Below are 27,774 nucleotides of genomic sequence, written 5' to 3'. Positions count from 1 at the left end.
AAAAAAATAGGTGTTGGTGTACATGGAGGAAGTAATTGACCTTACTTACTCCAACATTGGGAAAAAAAAAAAAAAAATTAAAATGTGGTTAAAAATACAGACAAACAAAATATATAAATAAAATCACGGTGTAACCGAGACACAATGATAACTGTTGATAGTAGAATCATGGAATTTTTACAATAGAACAGTGAGCACAGCATATGTGCACAAAAAGATGCGCTCCTATCGACCCATTCTCTACATGTATCATATAGCTAAAGGCTATAGCAAAAAATGATAGTGGATAGTAACGCATCAAAAATGGGTGATATTTTATTATCCTGGGACTCTCTAACGCCATGTCCCTGCTGATATCTGGTGGGTCACAAATGATGTGAGCTATACCCAATATAGAGGACACATATACTGTTGCAAATGCACATACGGTGTATTTAATATATTAAAACCCCCCATAAAATCACATAAATCAATCATGCAAAAAGAACCCATACTGGATGTAATGAACGTCTAACTAAGTCTTAGCAGAGAATAGAACCCTGGCAAGTCGGATGGGGACCCTCTTGGTCCAAGGGTGGATAATAATGTTTAGGAAAAGGATGACTCTGAGCGGGGGGTGGGAGGGGAAAAAGAAAGATGGGGGAAATTATAATGTCACACACGGTATAAAGTCATTGGATGGTCAATGTACCTGGATATCGTGAGGGACCAGGATAAGGAGGGAAGTGATGAACAAGCAAGGATGGCATATATCATAGGACACTGTGTAGTTCTATATCTTCATTGAGGCCTTTCGGGGCCAAAGTCCCCAAGGTGAAAATCCAATAGGCCTCTCTGGTGCACAGTAGCTGGTATTTTTTGCCGCTGTCGAGATCATTGGGCATAGCTTCTAGGCCAAATACCCTAAGGCCATCTATGTTGCTATCGTGAACCTCTAGAAAATGCCTTGATAGAGAATATTTATCTTTCTTGGTTGAGATATTACTTCTATGTTCATTCATTCTGGTTCTCATAGGTCTAGAGGTCCGACCGATGTATAGGCGGCCACATGGACAAAAAAGGCCATAAATCACATATGCAGTGCCGCAGTTAATAAATTGTTTTATCTTGTGGATCTTGCCGTCTGCTCCTACTATGTCTTTTTTTCTATGACACAGATAGGTACAGTTTCCGCAGTTTGAGCTCCCACATCTATAACTGCCCTTTTGATCAAATATTGTTGTCCAGGGGCTATTAAGTCCTCTATTTTTGGTCTTTTTCACCCTACTTGGGGCAATAAGGCTCCTCAGATCTTTCGGTCTTCTAAAGACTAAATTTGGGTTTGAAGGAAGGCTAGTCTTCAGAACTGGATCTGATTTTAAAATCCTCCAATTTTTCTTGAAGATTTTATAGATTAAGGGGGCCTTATTATTGTACCTCGTGCAGAAACGTACTTGTAGCTGTGGTTGTTTTGAACCATCTTCATGAGGTTTTAATTTTCTTGTGCCATCACTTCCATTGTTGTCGTACAACCCAAGGTATTTCTTGAAGGCTTCCTCAATGTGATCTTCCTTATACCCCTTTTCCTTAAATTTGGTCTTTAGGACAAGGCTTTGTTCTTCGTAATCTTGTTTCCAGGTGCACGTCCACCTAAGTCTGCAGAACTGGCCATATGGGACATTGCGGATCCATCTAGGGTGGTGATTGCTGCGTGCATGGAGGTAAGAGTTGCCAGCACTTGGCTTAAAATGGGTTTTTGAATAGATACCTCCAAGCTCATCAACTCGCAATTCAAGATCTAGAAAGATCAGGGACTAGTCGTTCACCACATGTGTGAACGAAATCCTGAGAGGGTTCTTTGCACAATGTGCTAGGAATCCGTCCAGCTCTTCATCCGTGCCGCTCCAAATAATAAGAACATCATCGATGTATCGAGCGTACATTACCAGGTTTCTTCCGAACGGGTTATTGGCCCAGATGTAATTGAGTTCCCAATAGCCCATAAATAGGTTCACGTAGCTAGGGGCGAACCTGGCACCCATCGCGGTGCCCTTCACTTGCCTATAGAAGCTATCCATGAACATAAAGTAGTTGTGAGTCAGCGTGAACTCAATGCACTCGTAGAGGAAGTGTGCTTGTGTGGGGTTAAAAAGGTGTGCATCCGCCAAAAAGTGCTCGATGGCTCTGAAGCCAAATTTGTGTTGGATAGATGTATACAAAGATGCTACATCTAAAGACAACCATCTATAGCCTTTCTCCCATGTATAGGTACTCAATATCTCCAGGGCATAGCTGGAGTCCTTGATGAATGATGGCAAATTTAGTACCAACCCCTGGAGAAAATGATCAATATAACTGCCGAGGTTGCTACTCAAGCTATCCATTCCCGCAATAATAGGTCTAGCAGGAGGCTTCTCCATATCCTTGTGTATCTTCGGGATATGGTAGAAGTATGGGACCACTGGATGTTTCGAATACAGGAATAGATGCTCGCTCTTAGTGATAACTTAATTGGCTAGTGCTCTATCGAGAAGTGCTTTCAGCTCCATATTATAACTGGCCGTTGGGTCCCAAGAGAGCCTTTCATAGGTGTCGAGGTCACTGATCAGTCTAGATGCTTCTTCTAAATATTGATCTCTATCTTGTATAACTAGACCTCCACCCTTGTCTGCTTTTCTGATTATAATGTCGGAATTGTTCTTCAGGCTATTGAGAGGGCCAACCAAGCAGGCTATCTCATAGAAGGTGGGTATAAAATTACCCTTGTTCCAATGCGGGTAAAAACTTGATCTTGGTCTAAAATTAGTGTTAATGACCTCTCCCTCAAGAATCGAAGGGGGAATCTCATATGTACACTCATGGTTTCCCTCTAGATAGAGTTCTTCCAGAATCTCAAGTATTCCCTCGTCCGGAGACTCTATGGGGGTAGATGGAATAGTTGTCTCAGGGTGATCGTCGATTGTTCCATTAAGTTCTTTCAACTTGAAATGACGCTTAACAGTGAGGTTCCGTATAAATTTATTGAGGTCGATGAAAAGTTCAAACAGGTTTGGGGGGCTCTCTGGAGCATAGTTTAGTCCTCTTCTAAGTAGCCCAAGTTCTAGTTCTGAAAATTCCCACTTGGACAAATTAAAGATTTTGATCGTGGAGTGGCTCTCTAGTTCCTTGAGTTCCTTTTTGGAAGTGGTTTTCCCCCCTCCTCTGCACCCTCTCCTCGTGGTCTTAGTTGTCTCCGGGCGTTTAGAGGTGATGGTAGCCGGGAAGCACTGCTTTTCTTCGCTGCAGACACCATCTTTCCCGCAGCTCCTTCCAGCAAAAAAGAAACCTCGTCCTTGGATTTGAGTACCTCGATATTGGTGGCATTTTCTCCTTTTCTCAAGGAGTTGTGTGATCTTAATTTTTCAGGAGATTCCAGTATGCTCTTTGCTGGTGCATCCATATGTGGATGCATCTCAGGAGTTCCCTCATGTGTAGCACTATCTTTGATTGAGGGAAAATTGGTCATGTCCTCAGCGTCATATCTGGGGCAGTCTTCCATTCTCTTTTCTACTTGGTTGTAGGTGGCATTGGGAGTAGGGTCTGTAGGAAGTGCTATTGTGATAGATTTATAGATTTTTCACTTACTCATTCATCTGTAGGAGTGGATTATTGCTATAGACTGTGAGACAGCTGATTGGAGGAAAGGCGCACACCCCTTCCCCACACATGCAGAGGTTGCCTGTGAATAGTTTAGCAGTCTGCTAATCTATTCATAGAAACCTCCCCCGAAACACACTTCAGGCTCCTGTCTCAGAGAGCTTGTCAAAAGTTATCAGGCTGAGAACAGCAGAGCGGAGCAGGACAAAGCTACGGGACATAATGCTTTGAAGAGAGATAACAAAACATTACATATATATGTGCCCAGCTCAAATTTCATAAATCAGGTTTACATCCACTTTAAGGCTAAGACGAGTATAAAAGTAGGGAAATATTACAGCCACATTCATTTGAAAAGTCCACAAAAAGCACCAATATTTCTTTTTTGAGTAGATCTTGTTAGGGTGGAATCACTTATCAGATTCTTATTAATTTCAGCACTTCAGTGGTGAGATCTCTGCAGCCCTAGTCCTCTTCCACGACCATTTCAAAAGGAGTCTCTTGCTCTTTTTTTGCATGAAAGTGTAATGACAGGGAAGGAGGCAATGCTTTGAACCAATTTCTTCCATGATTGATATATTCATTTTGAGTGATGGGCCTTATAGGAACCGTAATTACTTTATGGAGTTCTTTAACGCTGCTAAACTTTTAAAAAAAGATTAAAATCTGCTTTATTACAAATAGTTCAATATTAGCAAAGAGGATCCTTATTCCTTGTATAATTTATTAATGATAATATGTCACTTCCTCTGTGTAAGCAGGTAGAGTTTCATGCTGCCCCAGCTGAGAGAAATAGTGTTAATTGCTTTTCCTGGTTCTTTCTTGGCAGGCTTTTTCGGGTCCAACCCACTGGTACTGTATATTATAAAAGGGACAGGGCTCTGGCCCCAAGAGAGCATGATCACTGCTGTTGGTTGTTCATTGCTTTTCTCTGCGGTACAGTTGCCATAGTCTGTTCTGCTAGCCTGCTTAAATATGCCAATACCGGAATGCCTGCTGGTGAATATCTGGCTTCATGAGCCTTTTACAGCAAAGGGGGATTTGTAGGGCCTGCAGTCTGCCCTGAAAATACCAATCCTGGACACTACCATCATGGACTCAACCAGTTATGGACTCTATCCTATGCAGTTACGATGGAGCAGCCACAAACCTGAGTTAAGGATTAATTTAGGGAAAGACTGTTGCCTTTGTATTTCTTTGTCATGCCAAGAAATTTAAGTGAAGCTTTTGAAACTTTGTCTTTGCCTTGTCTGATGTTACTTAAGGGGTGTAATGCAAGTAACCAGCACACATAGTCTACAGCTTGGGCCAGCTGAGCATATTGGAGCAGGAAGACAGCAGTGTAAGAGTTAATACAGTGTGAAGATACAAGTGGTTACCTGGAGTAACAAAGGCTTCTCTAGCAGCCTATCTTAGGGATGTGACATGGTGGGATAGCACCTTGAGGGAGGAGTTGTTGTCGGCACTTGCCCCGTGAGCAGGTCTGTCTCCCATTGCAATGGGAGCAGATCAGCACTGCAGAGGTCCTCAGCCTATACACAGGTATGGAAGAGGAAGAGTTAAGGAAGTGCACAAATGGAGTCCATCCTAGGTGCACAGTGGGACCCCATTCTGTTACTGGGAATCGGGTAGTGGAGACACGGTGGGCAGCTGGAGAGGACATTGGCTCTGCATGTCACTCCTACAGTGGGGACGGAAAGTATTCAGAACCCCTTAAATTTTTCACTCTTTGTTATATTGCAGCCATTTGCTAAAATCATTTAAGTTAATTTTTTTTCCTCATTAATGTACACACGGCACCCCATATTGACAGAAAAACACAGAATTGTTGACATTTTTGCAGATTTATTAAAAAAGAAAAACTGAAATATCACATGGTCCTAAGTTTTCAGACCCTTTGCTCAGTATTTAGTAGAAGCACCCTTTTGATCTAATACAGCCATGAGTCTTTTTGGGAAAGAAGTTTTTCACACCTGGATTTGGGATTCCTCTACCATTCCTCCTTGCCAATCCTCTCTAGTTCTGTTAGGTTGGTTGGTAAACGTTGGTGGACAGCCATTTTTAGGTCTCTCCAGAGATGCTCAATTGGGTTTAAGTCAGGGCTCTGGCTGGGCCATTCAAGAACAGTTACGGAGTTGTTGTGAAGCCATTCCTTCATTATTTTAGCTGTGTGCTTGGGTTCATTGTCTTGTTGGAAGGTAAACCTTCGGCCCAGATTGAGGTCCTGAGCACTCTGGAGAAGGTTTTCGTCCAGGATATCCCTGTACTTGGCTGCATTCATCTTTCCATCAATTGCAACCAGTCGTCCTGTCCCTGCAGCTGAAAAACACCCCCACAGCATGATGCTGCCACCACCATGCTTCACTGTTGGGACTGTATTGGACAGGGGATGAGCAGTACCTGGTTTTCTCCACACATACCGCTTAGAATTAAGGCCAAAAAGTTCTATCTTGGTCTCATCAGACCAGAGAATCTTATTTCTCACCATCTTGGAGTCCTTCAGGTGTTTTTTAGCAAACTCCATGCGGGCTTTCATGTGTCTTGCACTGAGGAGAGGCTGCCGTCGGGCCACTCTGCCATAAAGCCCCGACTGGTGGGGGGCTGCAGTAATGGTTGACTTTCTACAACTTTCTCCCATCTCCCAACTGCATCTCTGGAGCTCAGCCACAGTGATCTTTGGGTTCTTCTTTACCTCTCTCACCAAGGCTCTTCTCCCCCAATAGCTCAGTTTGGCCGGACGGCCAGCTCTAGGAAGGGTTCTGGTCGTCCCAAACGTCTTCCATTTAAAGATTATGGAGGCCACTGTGCTCTTAGGAACCTTAAGTGCAGCAGAAATTTTTTTGTAACCTTGGCCAGATCTGTGCCTTGCCGCAATTCTGTCTCTGAGCTGTTCAGGCAGTTCCTTTGACCCCATGATTCTCATTTGCTCTAACATGCACCGTGAGCTGTAAGGTCTTATACAGACAGGTGTGTGGCTTTCCTAATCAAGTCCAATCAGTATAATCAAACACAGCTGGACTCAAATGGAGGTGTAGAACCATCTCAAGGATGATCAGAAGAAATGGACAGCACCTGAGTTAAATATATAAGTGTCACAGCAAAGGGTCTGAATACTTAGGACCATGTGATATTTCAGTTTTTCTTTTTTAATAAATCTGCAAAAATGTCAACACTTCTGTGTTTTTCTATCAATATGGGGTGCTGTGTGTACATTAATGAGGAAAAAAAATGAACTTAAATGATTTTAGCAAATGTCTGCAATATAACTAAGAGTGAAAAATTTGAGGGGGTCTGAATACTTTCCGTCCCCACTGTATATGCAACAGTGAAGGTGAAGAGAATTTACTAGAGATCAGTCATCTGTGCAAGTAAAGTTAGCCCATGTGTAAGGCAGTGACCCTATCCAAAAGGACTAGCAAGGCGTAGAAGAACCCACCCCAGGATAGGCCTCTGATGTGACCCTTACTTGGCACCCAACGAGGAGGGAAACATGGAGGACGTCACAACCACCCATCTACCCCTCTTACATATGTCTTTAATGTGGGAATTCACATGCACAAAAGGGTGCTTTGACAAGAAGCAAGTTAGAGTTTGACATTCTATCTTCTTTGGCTTACATGAACCAAGTCTACCATGCTTTATGGAGAAAGAAGTTGTGTCACTTGAAGAATCACACATCCTCAAACAAGTTTGAAGTTTTGTGAATTCCTGCTTTCCTGCTTTCAAACCCAGAATCATACATCCTGGGTGTTGAGCATTGCTTTCTCCGTAAACAGGGCCCTATTTTTTGTCCTGAAAAAAAAGGTCATGCAGTTAGCTTAAAGTAGAACTAAAAGCAACACATCTCTTTTTTTTTGAGAAGAGTAATGCAGTTTTCTGTCATCTGTCTCCCATTGGAGAGATTTCCCTTTGCTTCCTATTCCATTGCCAAAGTAGGAAGTGAGAGGAAATCCCTCCTAAGCGAGGGAATGCCTGGTTGTCATCCAAAGCTATTGTCCGCTGAAAGATTTCCCCTCTATTCCTGTTCTAGCGACAACCCAGAATTAGGGAATTTCCTGCACTTTCACCTTCAGTGTTAACAGAAAAGAGCAACAAAAAGCAGACAGGTGATGTAATCCTTGTCCATTCTAATCAAAGCTAAAAAAAAAATGTCTTTAGATATAATTTAGTCCTAATTGTGCCTGTTTCCATGAAACAACTATCAACAAAAAATGGCCACATTGATGGCCTCCAAGATAATAGCAATAGCAATGTAATTCAGTCTGCACAGATGCCATTGGTGCACACCAACAAATCCTCACCTCCACTTATTTCTTTTACTGCAGCACCCACTGATTTGTGTTGAGGTTTGTTTTTGGTCGAACATCCTGTAAGTGAGCATCTTCTCCCTTATTTCTTCTGTTGTCTGAATGCATCCATACACTTTGTTTTTTATGCTCAATATGTGCGCTTGTTCTCCCTACTACAATTTTGTATGTAACATTGGGGTTTATTTACTAAAACTTGAGAGTGCAAAATCTGGTACAGCTGTGCATGTTAGCCAAACAGCTTCTAACTTAAGCATGTTTAATTAAGCTTCGACAAAAAGAAACCTGGAAGCTGATTGGCTACCATGCACAGCTTCACCAAATTTTGCACCCTCCAGTTTTAGTAAATCAACCCCATTGTCTCTTTAGGGCCTTGAACTGGCACTCTCCATCTGCATTCATTCTTCGATGCATGGGGGTGAATGATCACCTTAGTTGGTAATAGCCACACTGACCAGCAGGGCAGTTTATAAAACATTGTCTATCATGCTTCATAATTCTATGATTTACTCACGACTGAAATATATTTATTGTTTGTTAGTAATAAAAGTTTCTTTTTAAACAGGTAAATGTGAAACATGACATATACATATTTCACATTTACAGTTCGTAGCCACCAGGTGGCATTGTATGCTTTAAAAATGTTCTTCCTTTCAGGCAGCTGCTATCCAATGCATAGACTTGAGCAGGTCAGAGGAGAGACATATGTCTCCCCTCTGATAGCAGGGGTGTCATTGTCTTAAGGGAAACTTGTAATAAGTGTGACATAAAGTCTGTTTCCTACTTAGGTCTATGTTCTTAATTTTAGCTTAAACCACACAGCCAGTCCCTGACCTGGGGCCAACAATATATAGAATAGAAATTCAAAATTCAGTGACTCACTAGGAATCCTAACGACAGTCCCAGAGCTTGTGCCTTCAAAAAACAACTTGGCAATGTCCGGCCTCCATATTCATCACAGCATAGTTTTCCTTTAATAAGTGAAATAATATAGAGTATGAGCATAAAGGTGGTTCTGGGCTTTCTTATTAGAAATCCCAGCATGCTATGCAAATGGAACATTGTGTATGAACTCTGTAATATTTTTTTTTCTTTTTTTTTACTTTTAGGATTTAAAGCCTAACTGCAGTAAATTTAGTACCCCTGCCTTATAGTGAGAAAGATTTATTGCACTTTGGTATTGAACATTATAGTAAGAATTTCAACTTATATCATTTGATGAAGTATTCCAGTGTAAAATGCAAAAGTTTTGCTGAATCAAAACAGTCAAGTGTGAATAGGCCTTAAACCTTTCGCCTAATCAACAAATTATTGTACAGTAAAACCTTGGTTTCAGAGTAACTTTGTTTGAAAGTGTTTTGCAAGACAAGCAAAAATTTTTAATACATTTTAACTTCATATACAAGCGATGTCGTGATATACAAGTAGCTTCATGTCACAACTGAGTATAAAAGAGAAGAGAGTCGCCTCTAAGTGTAGCAATATGGTTACATTTAATGAAAGTACAACATTTAGAAACATATTGCTACACTTAGAGGCGTCCCTCTTCTCTTTAATACTATGTCCCTCCTGCTGGATTTTGCTTCTAATCTCCTTGTGGAGGCTGCCATTTGTGGATGGACATTTTATGGTTACACAACCTGGTCACATTGCTATAATCTTTTCATAAGGACTATAAACTGAAGGACCTATGAATAAATGATTGTGGAACGAATCATCTGAGTTTCTATTATTTCTTATGGGGAAATTTGCTTTGATATAAGAGTGCTTTGGATTACAAGCATGTTTCTGGAACAAATTATGCTCGCAATCCAAGGTTTTATTGTATTTGTTATTTTTTTGACAGAATGTGTCCTTTGCCCACTTACTTTGGGCTAGTGATCTCCTCTCCCATCTCAGAAAGCTGGGATGCCTGCAATGTACAGTGCATTATCAAGAAAAGCAAACTTTTATCCTGTTTCTGTGTAATGTAGCCAGTAGATGGCAGTACAGACACATAATTTTGGCCTGGGTGAAAAAAAGCAAGCAGGCATATCTCAAATATATTTTGCCCTTAGCAATCTTCCCTTGCAATGCTACTACATTCTCAGTTTCATTGATGTCATATTTAGATTTTTTTTTACGGCTAAATGTGTCATGTGGGAATACCGAAGCTTAAAATGATAAGGTAATATTATGTTAATCCAAATGTGTTACTTTTAAAACTGCATATAAATATTAAGTCCGATAGTATATTAAAGCAGTAAAGAAAATACACTACCGGCATTTACTTGGTTTTGCCACATGTGTGATTGGCATAGTATGAAATACACATTTAGTTTGTTACATGTTTTTTTAGTGGGAATCCATCACATATTATAATTACTTTTTTGGTAATGTGACTATATATTACATACAGCTATACAGACTCTGCTGTTCTATAGGTTAATATTTTCCTCTTGTGCCCCGTACACACGGTCGGACATTGATCGGACATTCCAACAACAAAAACCATGGATTTTTTCCGACGGACGTTGGCTCAAACTTGTCTTGCATACACACGGTCACACAAAGTTGTCGGAAAATCCGATCGTTCTGAACATGGTGACGTAAAACACGTACGTCGGGTCTATAAATGGTGCAGTAGCCAATAGCTTTCGTCTCCTAATTTATTCTGAGCATGCGTGGCACTTTGTACGTCGGATTTGTGTACACACGATCGGAATTTCCGACAACGGATTTTGTTGTCGGAAAATTTTATAGCCTGCTCTCAAACTTTGTGTGTCGGAAAATGTGTGATGGAGCCCACACACGGTCGGATTTTCCCACAACAAGGTCCTATCACACATTTTCCGTCGGAAAATCCGACCGTGTGTACAGGGCATTAGAGTTAAAATGTGTCTTAACCATCAAAAACACACATGCCCCGTACACACGGTCGGACTTTGTTCGGACATTCCGACAACAAAATCCTAGGATTTTTTCCGACGGATGTTGGCTCAAACTTGTCTTGCATACACACGGTCACACAAAGTTGTTGGAAAATCCGATCATTCTGAACACGGTGACGTAAAACACGTACGTCGGGACTATAAACGGGGCAGTGGCCAATAGCTTTCATCTCTTTATTTATTCTGAGCATGCGTGGCACTTTGTCCGTCGGATTTGTGTACACACGATCGGAATTTCCGACAACGGATTTTGTTGTCGGAAAATTTTATCTCCTGCTCTCCAACTTTGTGTGTTGGAAAATCCGATGGAAAATGTCCGATGGAGCCCACACATGGTCGGAATTTCCGACAACACGCTCCGATCGGACATTTTCCATCGGAAAATCCGACCGTGTGTACGGGGCATAACAGTTAATCAAACTAATGAAAGTTTCCAACCCTAAAGTGTATGTATAGGCAAAACTATTTTTGTTTTTAAGTTTTGGATAGAGTAGAGAAGGATTAGTACCGCTGCCAAGTTTTACAGCTCTACCCCTCTATTTGTCTTGGTGACAATGCCACCAGGACAGAAAGTGTAGAAAATTCCAAAGTTTTAGACTTGTTACCGAAAAAAAAAGGTTGGGGAGTCCTCCATTGGGGACACCTGTTCCAGTAACAGCTATCTAGATTTCCTCTCTTTTCCTGTTGCTTCTCTATGATAGGAAGTGAAGTCCCCCCAACACCACAACAAAATTAACTGATGGGGAGTTTGAAAGGAGTTGGTTTTAAAGGAGAAGGTTTTTATCTTAATGCATTCTATACATTAAGATAAAAAGGCTCTTGTGTGCAGTACCCCCATTCAGCCCCCCTAACACTTACCTGGGCCCCATCTCTGTCCAGCAATGTCCACGAGTGTCTCAGCCGTCCGAGACGATCCCACCTGATTGGCTGAGACACAACAGCAGTGCCATTGGCTCCCGCTGCTGTCAATCAAAGTCAGTCAGCCAATCAGGAGAGAGAGGGGTGGACCGCCACAGCTTCGTGTCTGAATGGACACAGGGAGCTGTGACTGGGCTCGGTGTCCCCAAAGCAAGCTGCTTGCTGTGGGGGCACTCAACAGGAGGGAGAGGCCAGGAGAGCCGAAGAGGGACCCAAGAAGGGGAGGATCCAGGCTGCTCTGTGCAAAACCACTGCACAGAGCAGGTCAGTATATCATGTTTGTTATTTTTATTGAAAAAAAAACAAGACCTTACAATCACTTTAACCTAAAGTGATTGTAAGGGATCGTTTTTTTTTTTTTTTGTTTTTGTTTTTTTTTTCAAATAACAAACATATCATACTTACCTCCACTGTGCAGCTCGTTTTGCACAGTGTGGCCTCGAACCTCGTCTTCTGGGGTCCCCCGGCAGCTCTCGCATCTCCTCCCTACATCAGTTAACCCCCTAGGAGAAGCTCTCTCCCGGGGGATTACCTTGTGGGCGCGCTCCTGAATCTAGCATTTGCGTCCACAGACACGTTTGCCGGACTCAGCCCCGCCCCCGGGGCTTGCGCCATTGGATTTGATTGACAGCAGCAGGAGCCAATGGCTGTGCTGCTATCAGTCTATCCAATCAAAAGCTGGGACCCCGTGGAGAGAGGGAGAGCGCGTCTCTGGCGACAGAAATACGAGGCTCAGGTAAGTAAAATGGGGGGGGGCTGGGAGACCGGTCACTGGCGGGTGTTTTTTCACCCGAAAATGGAACTTCCACTTTAAGTGAAGGTGACCCCCTGACATGCCACATTTGGCATGTCATTTTTTTGGGGTGAGCGGATACCCTCCCTTTAGAGGGATCCAGCTCCCACTTCCTCCCGGGACACCTTGGTGCCGGAAGGAAGTTCACCTCTCCCCCTCCCTCTCAGCAGTCATCTGGGACACATCACAGGTCCCAGATGATTGCCCGGCCAGTCACAGTGCGCAGCGTGGCTTGCACATGCGCAGTGCGTGCCTGGCTGTGAAGCCATAGCCGGGTGCCCACAGTGACAATGCCGGCGCCACAGAGAGGATGGGGAGAGGAGCGGGGCTTCATTCGCCCGCATCGCTGGACCCTGACACAGGTGAGTGTCCGATTAAAAAAAGTAAAGTGTAGCTGCTGACTTTTATATGGGTGGAACACCGCTTTAATGCATAGGATGCATTAAGGTGAAAAAACACAAGGGTTTACAACCCCTAAACCATGAAAAATGATTAAACTTCTTTTTTTTTTAACAGAAAACCAAACTTTTTTTTTTTATTTTAGTTTTGAATAGAGGGAAGTGGAATTAGAACACCGGTAAGGTGTGTATTGCTGTCTGTGCCCCTGTTAGGGAGATTTAACGTCTCTATTCGTCACATTTAATGTTATCACTGATACAGAAAAAAAAATAATAATAATTTTGGGTTGTCCTCAGAAGAGTAATAGAGGGGAAGTTTTCCAATGGGGACATTAGTTCTGGTGACCTTGGTGACAGCCAGAGATTCCTTCACTCTTCACTTTCATTTTCCTGTTTTGTCTATGAGACAGGAAGTGAATGGATAATTCCCCAATGGGACACATATGGCAAAAAAAAAAAAACCCGACAGGGTTTGTAATCCTCCATTACTCTATCCAAAATGTAAAAATGTTTTGCCTTTAGTTCTCCTTTAAAGTGGTTCTAAATTAAATTTTTTTTTATATAACAAACATGTTCTATTTACCTGCTCTGTGCATTGGTTTTGCACAGTGCAGATCCTCTTCTTTTTGGGTCCCCCCGCCAATGCATTTGGCCCCTCCTCTCTGCTGAGTGCCCCCAGTAGCAAGCCGCTTGCTCTGGGGGTACTTGAGCAGGCTTGCTTCTGAGCTGCACTCCTGTGAATGGACAGAGTACTTTCATTACACAGAGCGTGGCTTGGCACCCGCCCCCGCTCTCTCCTAATTTGCTCACTGGCTGTGATTGACAGCAGCAGGAGCCAATGACTCCCGCTGCTGTGTGAGCCAATGAAGAGACAGAAACCCAGGAGAGCCGCTGCTCTCATGCACTTAGGAAGAAGAGATGATGACATCTACCAGTTGCTACAGAGAGAAATAGTATGAATATACAGTACACTGTAAAGATCCTTTGTCTGGTAAGACTGAATGGTTGGCTTTAACTGAAATGTTATTTGGATCCAATATAATGATTTCATGTAATGGCTTACAGTTAAACTGCTTTCTGATCTACTAAATTAATAATTATTTATTTGGCATATTTATGTCACATATTCTATTAGGCTCATAATGTGTTTTGTGCTTTTTCTGAATCAATCTCCTAAAGGAATCAATGCCTACTATGCTCATCATTTCTTCTCTCCTGTTCCATGCATAGAAGCCTTATGCCGCGTACACATGAGCAGGCTTTTCAGCATCAAAGGTCCGACGGTTTTTCCGACGGACTTTCGACAGAGTTACGATGGACTTTCGAACGACTGGACTTGCCCACACACGAATGGACCAAAGTCCGTTCAAAAGTCCGTTGGTTTGAATGTGATGATGAACGAAGGGACTAAAATAAGGAAGTTCATAGCCAGTAGCTGCCCTTGTGTCCTTTTTTGTCTGTCAGACTAGCATACAGACGAACTGATTTTTCGACCGGACTCAAGTCCGTCGGAAAGATTTGAAACATGTTCCAAATCTAATTTTCGACAGAAAAAGTCAGCTGAAAGTCCGATGAAGCCCACACACGGTCCGACAAATTCGTTCCGTCGGACCAGTCCGGTCGAAAAGTCTGGTCGTGTGTACACGGCTTTACTATCACTTCCTGTAATGAAAAATACTCTATGTATGGAGGAGGTGGACCCTTCATTCACTCACCCACCCTCCATTTATAGATTTCTTTTTATTTATAGAAGTTAAAGTACAGCTAATCTGATTAGAGGAGGGGGTGTAAAGGGTGGACATAGTTGGCATTGTTGATGAGTGCTTGTGATAAGTCCAGTGCTCATATTAACCCCCGCAGCAGCAGGCGATTACAGGTACAGGTATAGGAGGGGACCAAAGGACAGAGGATTTCACCTGCGTGGATTTCCTCTGGGTGCTCTGGTTTCCTCCCACACTCCAAAGACATGCTGGTAGGTAGACATGTGCAATTAGTTTTGTTACAAATTCGTTTTTCGACAAAATTCGACAAATTTGTTCATTCAGAAATATTAGAATTAACGAAAACCTGTTTAACAATTTTTTCTTGAAAACAAAAATTTGAAAATTTAGAAATTCGAAATTTGAAAATTCGCAAATCCGAAAATTTTGAAATTGTGAAAATTTGAAAATTAAAAAAAAAAAAGTTCAAAAGAATAAAAATCTGAAAATAAGAACGAAAATCCAAAAATAAGAACGAATAACCGAAAATTTGAAAACCCAAAAATTTGAAAATCTGAAATAATAACTAACTAACTAATTATAATAACTATTACTAACTATTACATTTTAGGTATTGGAATTTCCTTTCAAATTTGGCTGATAGTGAACGTAACGAATATGAATTCATCTGAAGTTATGAATTATCCAAAATAATGAATGCCGCCTCTAAACGAATGGAACGTAACAAATTAATAATAATAATAAAAAATGTTTATTATTTATGGTACTTATCTAGTGCCGTCAATTTACGCAATGCTTTACATATACAGTGTACACTCACATCGGCCCCTACCCTCAAGGTGCTTACAATCTAAGGTCCCTAACTCACATTCATATACTAGGGCCAATTTAGACAGCAGCGAATTAACCTACCAGCATGTCTTTGGAGTATGAGAGGAAACCAGAGTACCCGGAGGAAACCCACGCAGACACAGGGAGAACATGCAAACTCCAGGCAGGTAGTGTCATGGTTGGGATTTGAATCAGTGACCCTTTTTACTACTAGGTGAGAGGGCTACCCACTACACCACTGTGCCACCCCGTTTTGTTATGTTCCATTCGTTTAGATACAGCATTTGTTATTTTGGATAATTTGTAGCTTTGGATAAATTTGTATTGTTACGTTCACTAACAGCCAAATTTGAAAGAAAATACCAATACTAGGGATGAGCCGAACACCCCCCTGTTCGGTTCGCACCAGAACATGCGAACAGGAAAAAAGTTCGCTCGAACACGCGAACACCGTTAAAGTCTATGGGACACAAACATGAATAATCAAAAGTGCTAATTTTAAAGGCTTATATGCAAGTTATTGTCATAAAAAGTGTTTGGGGACCTGGGTCCTGCCCCAGGGGACATGGATCAATGCAAAAAAAAGTTTTAAAAACGGACGTTTTTTCAGGAGCAGTGATTTTAATAATGCTTAAAGTCAAACAATAAAAGTGTAATATCCCTTTAAATTTCGTACCTGGGGGGTGTCTATAGTATGCCTGTAAAGGGGCGCATGTTTCCTGTGTTTAGAACAGTCTGACAGCAAAATGACATTTGGAAGGAAAAAACACATTTAAAACTACCCGCGGCTATTGCATTGCCGACAATACACATAGAAGTTCATTGATAAAAACGGCATGGGAATTCCCCCCAGGGAAACCCCGAACCAAAATAAAAAAAAAAAAAAATGACGTGGGGGGGTCCCCCTAAATTCCATACCAGGCCCTTCAGGTCTGGTATGGATATTAAGGGGAACCCCGGCCAAAATTTAAAAAAAAAATGACGTGGGGTTCCCCCTAAATTCCATACCAGACCCTTCAGGTCTGGTATGGATTTTAAGGGGAACCCCGCGCCAAAAAAAAAAAAAAAAAAACGGCGTGGGGTTCCCCCAAAAATCCATACCAGACCCTTATCCGAGCACGCAACCTGGCAGGCCGCAGGAAAAGAGGGGGGGACGAGAGTGCGGCCCCCCCCTCCTGAACCGTACCAGGCCACATGCCCTCAACATTGGGAGGGTGCTTTGGGGTAGCCCCCCAAAACACCTTGTCCCCATGTTGATGAGGACAAGGGCCTCATCCCCAGAACCGTGGCCGGTGGTTGTGGGGGTCTGCGGGCGGGGGGCTTATCGGAATCTGGAAGCCCCCTTTAACAAGGGGACCCCCAGATCCCGGCCCCCCCCCTGTGTGAAATGGTAAGGGGGTACTTACCCCTACCATTTCACTAAAAAACTGTCAAAATAGTTAAAAATGACAAGAGACAGTTTTTGACAATTCCTTTATTTAAATGCTTCTTCTATCTTCCTTCATCTTCTTCTTCTTCTGGTTCTTCTGACTCTTCTGGTTCTTCCTCCGGCGTTCTCGTCCAGCATCTTCTCCGCGGCGTCTTCTATCTTCTTCTCCTCGGGCCGCTCCGCACCCATGGCATGAGGGGAGGCTCCCGCTCTTCTCTTCATCTTCTTCTTCATCCTCTTCTCTTCTTCATCTTCTTCATCTTCATCTTCTCTTCTTTTCTTCTGCGGGCCGCTCCGCATCCATGCATGGAGGGAGGCTCCCGCTGTGTGACGGTGTCTCCTCGTCTGACGGTTCTTAAATAACGGGGGGCGGGGCCACCCGGTGACCCCGCCCCCCTCTGATGCACGGTGACTTGACGGGACTTCCCTGTGACGTCACGGGGAATGCCACAGGGAAGTCCCGTCATGTCCCGTGCGTCAGAGGGGGGCGGGGTCACCGGGTGGCCCCGCCCCCCGTTATTTAAGAACCATCAGACGAGGAGACGCCGTCACACAGCGGGAGCCTCCCTCCATGCATGGATGCGGAGCGGCCCGCAGAAGAAAAGAAGAGAAGATGAAGATGAAGAAGATGAAGAAGAGAAGAGGATGAAGAAGAAGATGAAGAGAAGAGCGGGAGCCTCCCCTCATGCCATGGGTGCGGAGCGGCCCGAGGAGAAGAAGATAGAAGACGCCGCGGAGAAGATGCTGGACGAGAACGCCGGAGGAAGAACCAGAAGAGCCAGAAGAACCAGAAGAAGATGAAGGAAGATAGAAGAAGCATTTAAATAAAGGAATTGTCAAAAACTGTCTCTTGTCATTTTTAACTATTTTGACAGTTTTTTAGTGAAATGGTAGGGGTAAGTACCCCCTTACCATTTCACACAGGGGGGGGGCCGGGATCTGGGGGTCCCCTTGTTAAAGGGGGCTTCCAGATTCCGATAAGCCCCCCGCCCGCAGACCCCCACAACCACCGGCCACGGTTGTGGGGATGAGGCCCTTGTCCTCATCAACATGGGGACAAGGTGTTTTGGGGGGCTACCCCAAAGCACCCTCCCAATGTTGAGGGCATGTGGCCTGGTACGGTTCAGGAGGGGGGGAGGGCCGCACTCTCGTCCCCCCCTCTTTTCCTGCGGCCTGCCAGGTTGCGTGCTCGGATAAGGGTCTGGTATGGATTTTTGGGGGAACCCCACGCCGTTTTTTTTTTTTTTTTTTTTGGCGCGGGGTTCCCCTTAAAATCCATACCAGACCTGAAGGGTCTGGTATGGAATTTAGGGGGAACCCCACGTCATTTTTTTTTTTAAATTTTGGCCGGGGTTCCCCTTAATATCCATACCAGACCTGAAGGGCCTGGTATGGAATTTAGGGGGACCCCCCCACGTCATTTTTTTTTTTTTTTAATTTTGGTTCGGGGTTTCCCTGGGGGGAATTCCCATGCCGTTTTTATCAATGAACTTCTATGTGTATTGTCGGCAATGCAATAGCCGCGGGTAGTTTTAAATGTGTTTTTTCCTTCCAAATGTCATTTTGCTGTCAGACTGTTCTAAACACGGGAAACATGCGCCGCTTTACAGGCATACTATAGACACCCCCCAGGTACGAAATTTAAAGGGATATTACACTTTTATTGTTTGACTTTAAGCATTATTAAAATCACTGCTCCTGAAAAAACGTCCGTTTTTAAAACTTTTTTTTGCATTGATACATGTCCCCTGGGGCAGGACCCGGGTCCCCAAACACTTTTTATGACAATAACTTGCATATAAGCCTTTAAAATTAGCACTTTTGATTTCTCCCATAGACTTTTAAAGGGTGTTCCGCGGCATTCGAATTTGCCGCGAACACCCCAAATTGTTCGGTGTTCGGCGAACTTGCGAACAGCTAATGTTCGAGTCGAACATGAGTTCGACTCGAACTCGAAGCTCATCCCTAACCAATACCTATAATTTAATAGTTAGTTATTATTAGTTAGTTAGTTATTATTTCAGATTTTTGTATTTTCGGATTTTCGTTCTTATTTTTGGATTTTCAAATTTTTTAATTTCCAAATTTTCGAATCTTTGGATTTTTGAATTTCAGATTTTCGAATTTCAAAATTTTTAATTTCCGAGTTTTTCGAATTTCTGAATTTTCGGATTTTCGAATTTCGATCATAACAAATTAATATAAAAGGTAAGTTGCGCTGAAAAATAATAAAGTACAAATAAAGTGACAAAAGAGAGGAGTCAATAATGTCCAAACGCACAAAGGCTAAGATCACATAGTCCAATGGCTATGGAAAACTCCTCAGGTAGTGCAAGAAAAGGAAACTTGAAAGGTAAATCCTCCACCTTAATAGAGCCGCTGACACACAGGTTAAGATGTACTCTTACCGAAACACCAGGACCCTCTAATTAGGACTAAGGTCAAGTCAGCCTTAGTACATCCACCTTTAGCAAGGTCCAAGGGAAAGCAGCGGTGATGGTGTATACTCCACATAAAATTCCAAGAAACTTGGACTCTGGTTATCCGGACATTCCAGCCATGACTCAAAAAACAAAAAGAGCTCCAATAGTGTAAAACCTTCTTACGGGAGTTTATTGGGCTAAAAGCTGTACTTGCACATTTCAAACGTAGTAAGACAAAAAGCAACAAACTAGAGCAGATACAAGAGCGTGATGACACGTATGTATTCTTCCGCCCGACCAGTTTCGCCACAAGTGGATTTCTTCCGGGGCAATGCCGCTGTACCTCTACCGGAACACAGCACTGTATACTGTATGTAGCTGATTCTACATACAGTTTATACAGTGCTTACAGCGGGCACACGTGTTAGTATTGGAAATACGTTTTGGGCCAACTTGGTCCAAGCAAACTATTTGTGAAATGAAAACCTGGAGTTAGGCTTTAAATGGTCAAGTGATTCCACAACACCAAGAGATCCCCTGTGTTCCTGTGTGAATCTAATCCTCACACAAGGTATTTGATATAATAACAAACACATTAGATGTCATTTTAGAACCATGTTACCAACCCCAGGTAATTAACTGGTGTATGCTAGATATGACTCTGTGTGTATATAAAAGAAAAAAGTTCATTGTTCTCTCACCGTGGCTTTATGGACAAGCTGTTTGTGTTTGTGAAGCAATTCCTCATTCTCTGTCAGAGATGCCCCAAGCTGGAGGTTTGTCAAATATAAATCCATATGTTTTCTTAACCAACATATAACCTACAGAAAAAGAAAAATTCCATCAGTTTATTAAAAAATAGCTAGCTTCCTATAGCATTCTATAACATTTATAAACATGAATATAAATGCCCTTAGGTTAAGCACACCCTGGGCTGTTTTGATTGCGGGTCAATTGCAGCCTGAGGATATAATATAAATGAAGGGAACAACATTAACACCAACAGTTCCAGGTCTGCAATCAATTTGTAGCAACTCACCACTATTTATAATTTTTTCAATAACACTGTATGGCTAAAAAGCACAGGTTTATTACCTCTACTGTACAATTTTCATAACAACCTTCCTTCAATTTGGAAAGAGCAATGACTTGGGGGGTCCAAAAGTCCAATTAGTTTTGTCCTTTCAAGTTATAGTAGGTCCCTCTCAAGGGGGTGCAAAGGGAAGCAGACAGAGCTCTAGGCTCTCTTCTCATGCTTGACTATTCTAAAAGTGGACTCAAAGCAAACAGCTAAATATAAAGATTAAAGATGAATTCCAGGCATGGATATTTTATATATATTTCCATTGGTCCAGTTTGGGCAAGTGTACCTATGTAAATACCATACTTGGCTGATACCACTGGAAGGTGGAAATCACTGAAGTAGACACCACCAGTGATCTACACTTGCTTCTAGGTCCTTTGCCAAGCGGCTGCCCTGCTACATTGTGAACACAGGTCAGCAGCCTGGCAGCAGCGCCATTCAGAAAATACTTAATTAATGCAAAGCGTTCTCTGATTGGTTGAGGTGGAAAGGTGGGGTGATGATATAACCAGTGTACTGTGGTAAAATGTAACTATGTACAAATTATCTATACATGGAAATTTCTTCAAAAAATATGAGAGGAATTTACTAAAACTGGAGCAACTGTGTATGGCAAACAATTAGCTTATAGTTTTAATTTTCAAAGCTTAACCACTTCCCAACCGGCTAATGTACATTTACGGCAGCAGGTTGGCTCCCCTGAACGACTTGTGGTATATGTATGTCAGTTCCTTCAAGAGCCATAGCAGGCGCACGCCACCCGCGATCGCGGGCACGAGAGCCAGAACGGGGATTTGTGTGTATGTAAATACACAAATCTCCGTTCTGACAGGAGAGGAGAGACAGATCTGTTGTTCCTAGTAATTAGGAACAGCGATATGTCTCCTCTTCCAGTCAGTACACTGCCCTCACAGTTAGAAGCACACACGAGGGAATATATTTAACCCTTTGATCGCCCCCCTAATGTTAACCCCTTCCCTGCCAGCAACATTTACACAGTAATCAGTGCATTTTAATAGCACTGATCGCTGTATAAATGTCAATGGTCCCAAAAAAAGTGTCAAAAGTGTGCGATCTGTCCGCCGCATTGTCGCAGTGGAAGACAGAAGCCGACTGGTTGCCATGCACAGATTTTGTCTGGTTAAGTTTTGATACATTTCACACAGTATGTTTACTGTTTTACATGCCTAAGGATTTGTCATTTTGGCCAGCCATTATTGTGATACAAGTCAAGATAATTATTCTTTTTTCCAGGACTATTTTTCTTCTCTTTGGACAGGGTGATGTTGTTGACTTATTGTCTAATGAGCAGGTTGCAGGTAGAGAGGTGACACAGGTTTGGTTGCTGAACTTGGAATTAGGTGTATCACTTGCTTGGTTGTACAATTATAATGTGTGTGTGATTCACAGTATATTTAGTTATTTGTCCAGGGATTCACTTTAACTTCTCACTTACAAGATATCTGTTGCTCCAAGCAACAACCCCTAATCTCATATGTGCCTTACCCCTCTCCCTGCCAGCTCAGTTTAGATGGGTGCCATACATGATTTAAATCAGAGACCAAGGCTCTGTAGGTAAACAGCTTCTGCTGTGCTATCTTAAAAAAAAAAAAAAAAAACATAATACTCAATGGCAACAATGACATATGTCCACCATATTTGTAAATGAAAAATGCTATATATAAAATTAAAAAGAAAAGATTTAATGGATCACTCTAAAGTGGTTTATACTTTTATCCAGGGTGCTTCTGACCTCTTTGAGTTGACAACTCAGTTGCTCTGCTGCAATGAAATAACAAGCAGTGTTCTGCCACTGCCACTGCAGAGCTTTATTGTATTATTGTATCTGTATTTTGTTTTTTACCCAGATAATCCCTTTAAATCAAATTTATGATCTAGGATCTCTTTAGTTATACATGCTTATTCTAGCAGCAACAGCTTCTAGGTCACTTGTTTTGAACAACCAATTCCAAGCAACTAGATCCAAAAAGCAGAAATGTCTTCATTATTTGTTAGTGCTCCAGTTTTCAAAAGAACGGTCAGCATTTTTTTTGTACGTTGATGAAACAATGGATGGAAAATTCCAAAGCCCCAAATAAAGAAGACATACAGTATCTGTCAGAAGATGGTTATTCCTCCTGACAATATTATTTTGGTCTAAAACGTAAAGGGAGGAGTTAACTTAATGTGTAAAATCACTATACTGCCTGAAAACGAATTAATTGAACTTGTCTCTTTGGCCCAAAAGCTCTCCCTACATTTCTAAAGGATTTAGCACTATTTTAAGAGGTATGTACAGTATTTTATTTGTTTATTCTGAAAAGGACTAAATAAATGAAACAATTATAATTTTTTTTTGTCTGTCTTTTTGGATAACCCACAGTGCTCTAAAAATCCTTTTTTATATATTAATGGTTTATTTATAAAATGACATTTGTCTACATATATAAAAAAAATGTATATAATAAACATATGCACATATAGTAAAATAATTCAAATAAAATTGATCCAAAACCATTGTAGTTGCCCTTTACATGGTTAAGAAGCCATAAATAAATCTACATTTGGCACAGGTCACTAGTAAAAGTAATTAACATAGTTCTATAAAATTAAACAATGGCTTGAATCATCTTTTGTCATTTTTTTCTAGCCTCTATTACATCTCTCTGAATTTTTATACTCAAACCGTGGAAGTCCAACTACATAGGAAAAAAAACTATTATATCAGTAATATTAATTATATTAATTCACCTAGAAGACATAATGCGATCATTTCCATTTAATACTGATGTAATAAAATTTTACGAGATAACAAATTGTTAATGAGTTCAAGCACTAACTCTGGTTGTAACATGATTACTTAATATGATCTCTATATTTTCTACTTCTTTTGGCATTTTATGCCTGTTATAAACCCTGAATGAAAACCATAGGAGAAGTTTATCTAGTCTCTGCTTTGGCAGCTAAAACTGCACACAGCATGCCCTGTAGGCACTTCCTTCAAGCTGTTGGATGGCATAGCAGCTGTTCATTCTTTTAAAAATGGCATTTTGCAAAGTCTCCAAAATGGTTCTTATGTCTGTTACCTGCTGTGCTTATTTCATACGGCTCATCTTAAAGCAGACATACCAGTAACTTTACAAGCCTGCACAAATTAATTTCTGATATGTCACTATATATAGATATTTTTTTTAATGTAACCTTTTAACATTACAAATTAGCTCTTGATATGTAGTCAGGTACAATTTAGGTTTGTACTGGGAGAATTAAGTCACTTAAGCCTCATACACACGGTACGATTGTTGGCCAACCGAGCGTCTGATTTTTGTCAAAAGGGCAGGTGCCAGGATCTTGTCTTGCATACTAATGGTACACAATTGTCGTGCCACAAAGACGAACGTACTACAAGGAGTTTCAGCTCCTGAGCGCCACCCTTTGGGCCCCTTCTGCTAATTTCGTGTTTGGTGAGCACTGATTCCGAGCATGCGTGTTTGTACTTTCGACTTTTCTGTGACGGATTTGTGTACTGACCATACGAAAATCTGACGTCAAACTGCTGTCCGTCGAAAATTTACTAGCCTGTCATCCAACATTTGTTGGCCAAAAAGTTGGACAACAATTATCAAAAGGAGCGTACTAACAGTAAGATTTTAGGACAACAATCTGTCAACAGACAATCCCCTGCCAACAATCGTACCGTGTGAACGAGGCTTAAGTCTTTCTTTCTTCAGTGGTCTGTGTAGTGGCCTTCTAGGCCATGGGGTAAATAGTAGCAAGGAAACTGATCTATGAGAGACTGTGACTGAATTTCACATTTGTAGGTCCCAGAGTGAGAGACAGTAGAGGAACAGAGCTAGGGGTGACTTGATGGACATTCACTGAGTTCATACATAGTTCACTGAGTAAGATGCAGCATGGGCTAATCTTTGAAGACTGTGATGGCCTTTTACACTGGCAGGTTACAAATTGAGAGTCAGAAGATGGACTGATCTGTGTGTGACTACACTGGAAGGTAACAGGGTAAGAATCAGCAGAGGGAATTAACTGCGTGAGTGGCCACAGAGGGGTTGATTTACTAAAACTTGAGAGTGTGAAATCTGGTGCAGCCCCGCATAGAAATCAATAAGTTTCCAGGTTTTTTGTCAAAAGCTTAATAGAACAAGCTGAAGTTAGAAGCTGATTGGCTACCATGCACAGTTGCACCAGATTTTTCACTCTCCGGTTTTGGTAAATCAACCCCAGAGTGTGGTGCAACAGAAAGGTCTAAACTGAATGAGACAACATGATTACTTGAAGCTAAGAGCATAAAGTTTACTGAATGCTTCATTCCTCAGCCAACATCATAGTCCTTGAAGTAGGAGCTTACTCTAAATGATGCAAAAATGGCACCTGACTTCTGGTGAGGAATCATTCATCTGGCTTTCTAATCAACTGAGAACCCAGCATTTCACACGTTTAAATGTCAATTAACATAGATATTCATTTTTGTAGTTTAGGGAAAGTGTAGTCTATAAACCAAAAGAGTGCAGCCCATCTGATTGGCTATTCATCTGGGATCATAAGGGAAGTGGTCTGGTCTGGAATCTGAAGTTGCCTGATGTTGGCCCTTGATAGTAAATAGCCAACATTATCTGCCTTTGGGGATGATAACATCAATCTATAGATACTTTTCATTGGTTTCATATTAGCACAAACCTCGGTATCACACTTGGCAACTCAATTTATTTCTGTAAATCAATGGGAATTAATGCTAACATCTGGAATCAAGTTATTAAAGAAAACCATGGCTGGAGCTTGATGAGACCAAGAGTTTAGGGAAGTTGGCATTATATCCAGTCTGAGACTGACCTAAGTTGTTTCTCTTTTTCAGTAGACTCTTCCTTTCAAGTGACTATATATTGGTTTGGGGGCAATTTGATACTTTATACATATACATTTTTTACTGAAATTTTAGATCATTTTTTTTTTACTATAATTGGAAGTACAAGCTTTCTTATACAAATACAAATTAAATACATGAGGATTTATGTCGTGTACACACGCTCGGACATTCAGACAACAAAATCCTGGATTTTTTTCCGACGGATGTTGACTCAAACTTGTTTTGCCTACACACGGTCGCACAAATGTTGTCGGAAATTCCGAACGTCAAGAATGCGGTGACGTACAAGACGTTCCACGAGCCAAGAAAAATTAAGTTCAATAGCCAGTGAGGCTCTTCTGCTTGATTCCGAGCATGCGTTGAATTTTGTGCGTCGGAATTGGGTACACACGATCGGAATTTCCGACAACAAGTTTTGTTTTCATAAAATTTGAGAACCAGCTCTTAAATTTTTGTTGTCAGAAATTCCGACAGCAAATGTTCGATGGAGCCTACACACGGTTGAAATTTCCAAAAACAAGCTCCCATCGAACATTTGTTGTTGGAAATTCCAAGCATGTGTGGAGAAAGCACAGCAAAAAAAAAATCTTGATGCTTTATCTAACTAAAACTTTGGGCTGAGCCATTGTGAGCTTGTCAAATGTCAGCTTAAAGCAGAAGCAAACCCATCCATAAAACAGTTTCATTTCCGGCACGTGCCGGAAATGTAACACTCCCATTGGTTGTGCTCTCGAACAAACTGTCAAACCATCCAATGGCTGGTGTCATAACTAATCACATGTGCAGCATCATGGCAGTTTTAGATTAAACAGAGGCAAAGATGGCAGCTTCCTTGGCTGAAAATGATAGGAGGGTTTACTTACACTTTAAGCTATTGTTTTCTGTAAACAATAGGCTTTTTACGGTTAGCAGTTAACAGAAGGTGAAAACCATGTAAAAGAAGAGAAAGTTACACCATATTAATATGCAATATTTTTAACATTTTCAAAATGTGTTTTTTAGTCCAGAATATAGTAAATACGGAAACAAATATAGAAAACTACCATACATTTCCATTTAAACATTTTGTTACATCAATGTATACTACGGCACCAAAACAAAATAATACGATACATTAGGAATGCTATCCCCATGCCATACTTTGCCAGGAAAAGGTTTGTGGAGACAATGTGCAGGTAGGATCAAACCTCTCTTAGGCCCCTTTCACACTGGGGCGGTGGGGGCGTCGGCGGTAAAACAGCGCTATTTTTAGCGCTGTTTTACCGTAGTTTTTGCGTCGGTATTCGGCCGCTAGCGGTGCGGTTTTAACCCCCACTGGCGGCCGAAAAAGGGTTAAAACCGCTCACATAGCGCGGCTATAGCCGCGGTATTGCCGCCGTATAGCCGCGCTGCCCCATTGATTTCAATGGGCAGGAGCGGTTTAGGAGCGGTGAATACACCGCTCCTTCACCGCTCCAAAGATGCGGCTTGCAGGAATTTTTATCTTCTCCTGCCAGCGCACCGCTTCAGTGTGAAAGCCCTCGGGCTTTCACACTGAACAAACAGTAGAGGCTGTTTTGGGTCGGTTTGCAGGGGGTATTTTTAGCGCAATAACGCCTGCAAACCTCCCCAGTGTGAAAGGGCTCTTAGGCACCATTTCTATTTTGCCAATATTGATGGGAAGAGGTGGAATACCTAAGAAACCTCCGAGCACTACTGTATCAGAGGGAAAACAATAGTGATACTACAAGATTTTACAAGCTGAATCATGCACAGGAAAACCTAGGCCATTGCCTAGAAACTGGTGGATGTCCAGGGTGCAAGCTACAACCTCCTTGCCCTTATAGTTACCCAGGGGATAGAGCAGTTGGCTTTGAGCTGTGCACCTGCATGTCACTTCACAAGGAAGCATACACCTGTAGGCAGTTGGTGTCTGATGGGGTACTCCATGCAAGTAGTGACAATGCAAATGATTTATTTATGTTACTATTGCAGCCTCTAAAGTGGTATTAACCTCCCTGGCTGTATGATTATTTCAGATTTTTGATGCTGAAAGCAGTACAATTATTTTGCATGGAAATTTGGCGTTTTATATTGTAGGCCTGTAATTCTTAGGAATAACTCACTTAAATCTGTCCAAAAAAGAGTCTAGTAGACATCCTGGGTATGATAAAGTTTGAAAAACAAAATCATAAATTATAGTATAATAAATAACTATAAAGAATTATAACAAATAATAATATAATAATAATAAAAATTATTCAATAATGTAATCAAATCAAAAACACTGAAATTTGCTCAGTCGCAGAATTGTCGCTGTCATTATTTTCAGTGTTTGATGACGGATTTCTCCACAAATCGCTATCGCTCAATTCTGCGAGTGATTCTAATTTATTATCGCTGTTTTCTAGCTGGTCTAAAACCACTTTTGATGTAAAGGGACGGTTTTGGTTGCTATGGACAA

The 27,774-nt window shown here is 41.7% G+C and overlaps 1 protein-coding gene across 1 annotated transcript in view; it reads right to left on the bottom strand.

Annotated features, from left to right (window-relative positions):
- CCDC141 (coiled-coil domain containing 141) overlaps positions 1 to 27,774 on the bottom strand; it is a gene marked incomplete in the record, with an annotated part of 261,745 nt that overhangs the window by 119,949 nt on the left and 114,022 nt on the right. The window contains 1 exon segment of the mRNA XM_073633762.1: positions 20,067 to 20,186. Within this exon segment, the coding sequence (XP_073489863.1) occupies positions 20,067 to 20,186 (120 nt within the window).

This window comes from Aquarana catesbeiana, linkage group LG06 (genome assembly GCF_042186555.1).
Source record: "Aquarana catesbeiana isolate 2022-GZ linkage group LG06, ASM4218655v1, whole genome shotgun sequence".
Taxonomy (NCBI): Eukaryota; Metazoa; Chordata; class Amphibia; order Anura; family Ranidae; genus Aquarana; species Aquarana catesbeiana.
The sequence above is the reverse complement of the archived record's forward strand: the minus strand, read 5'-3'. Positions and strand labels throughout refer to the sequence as shown.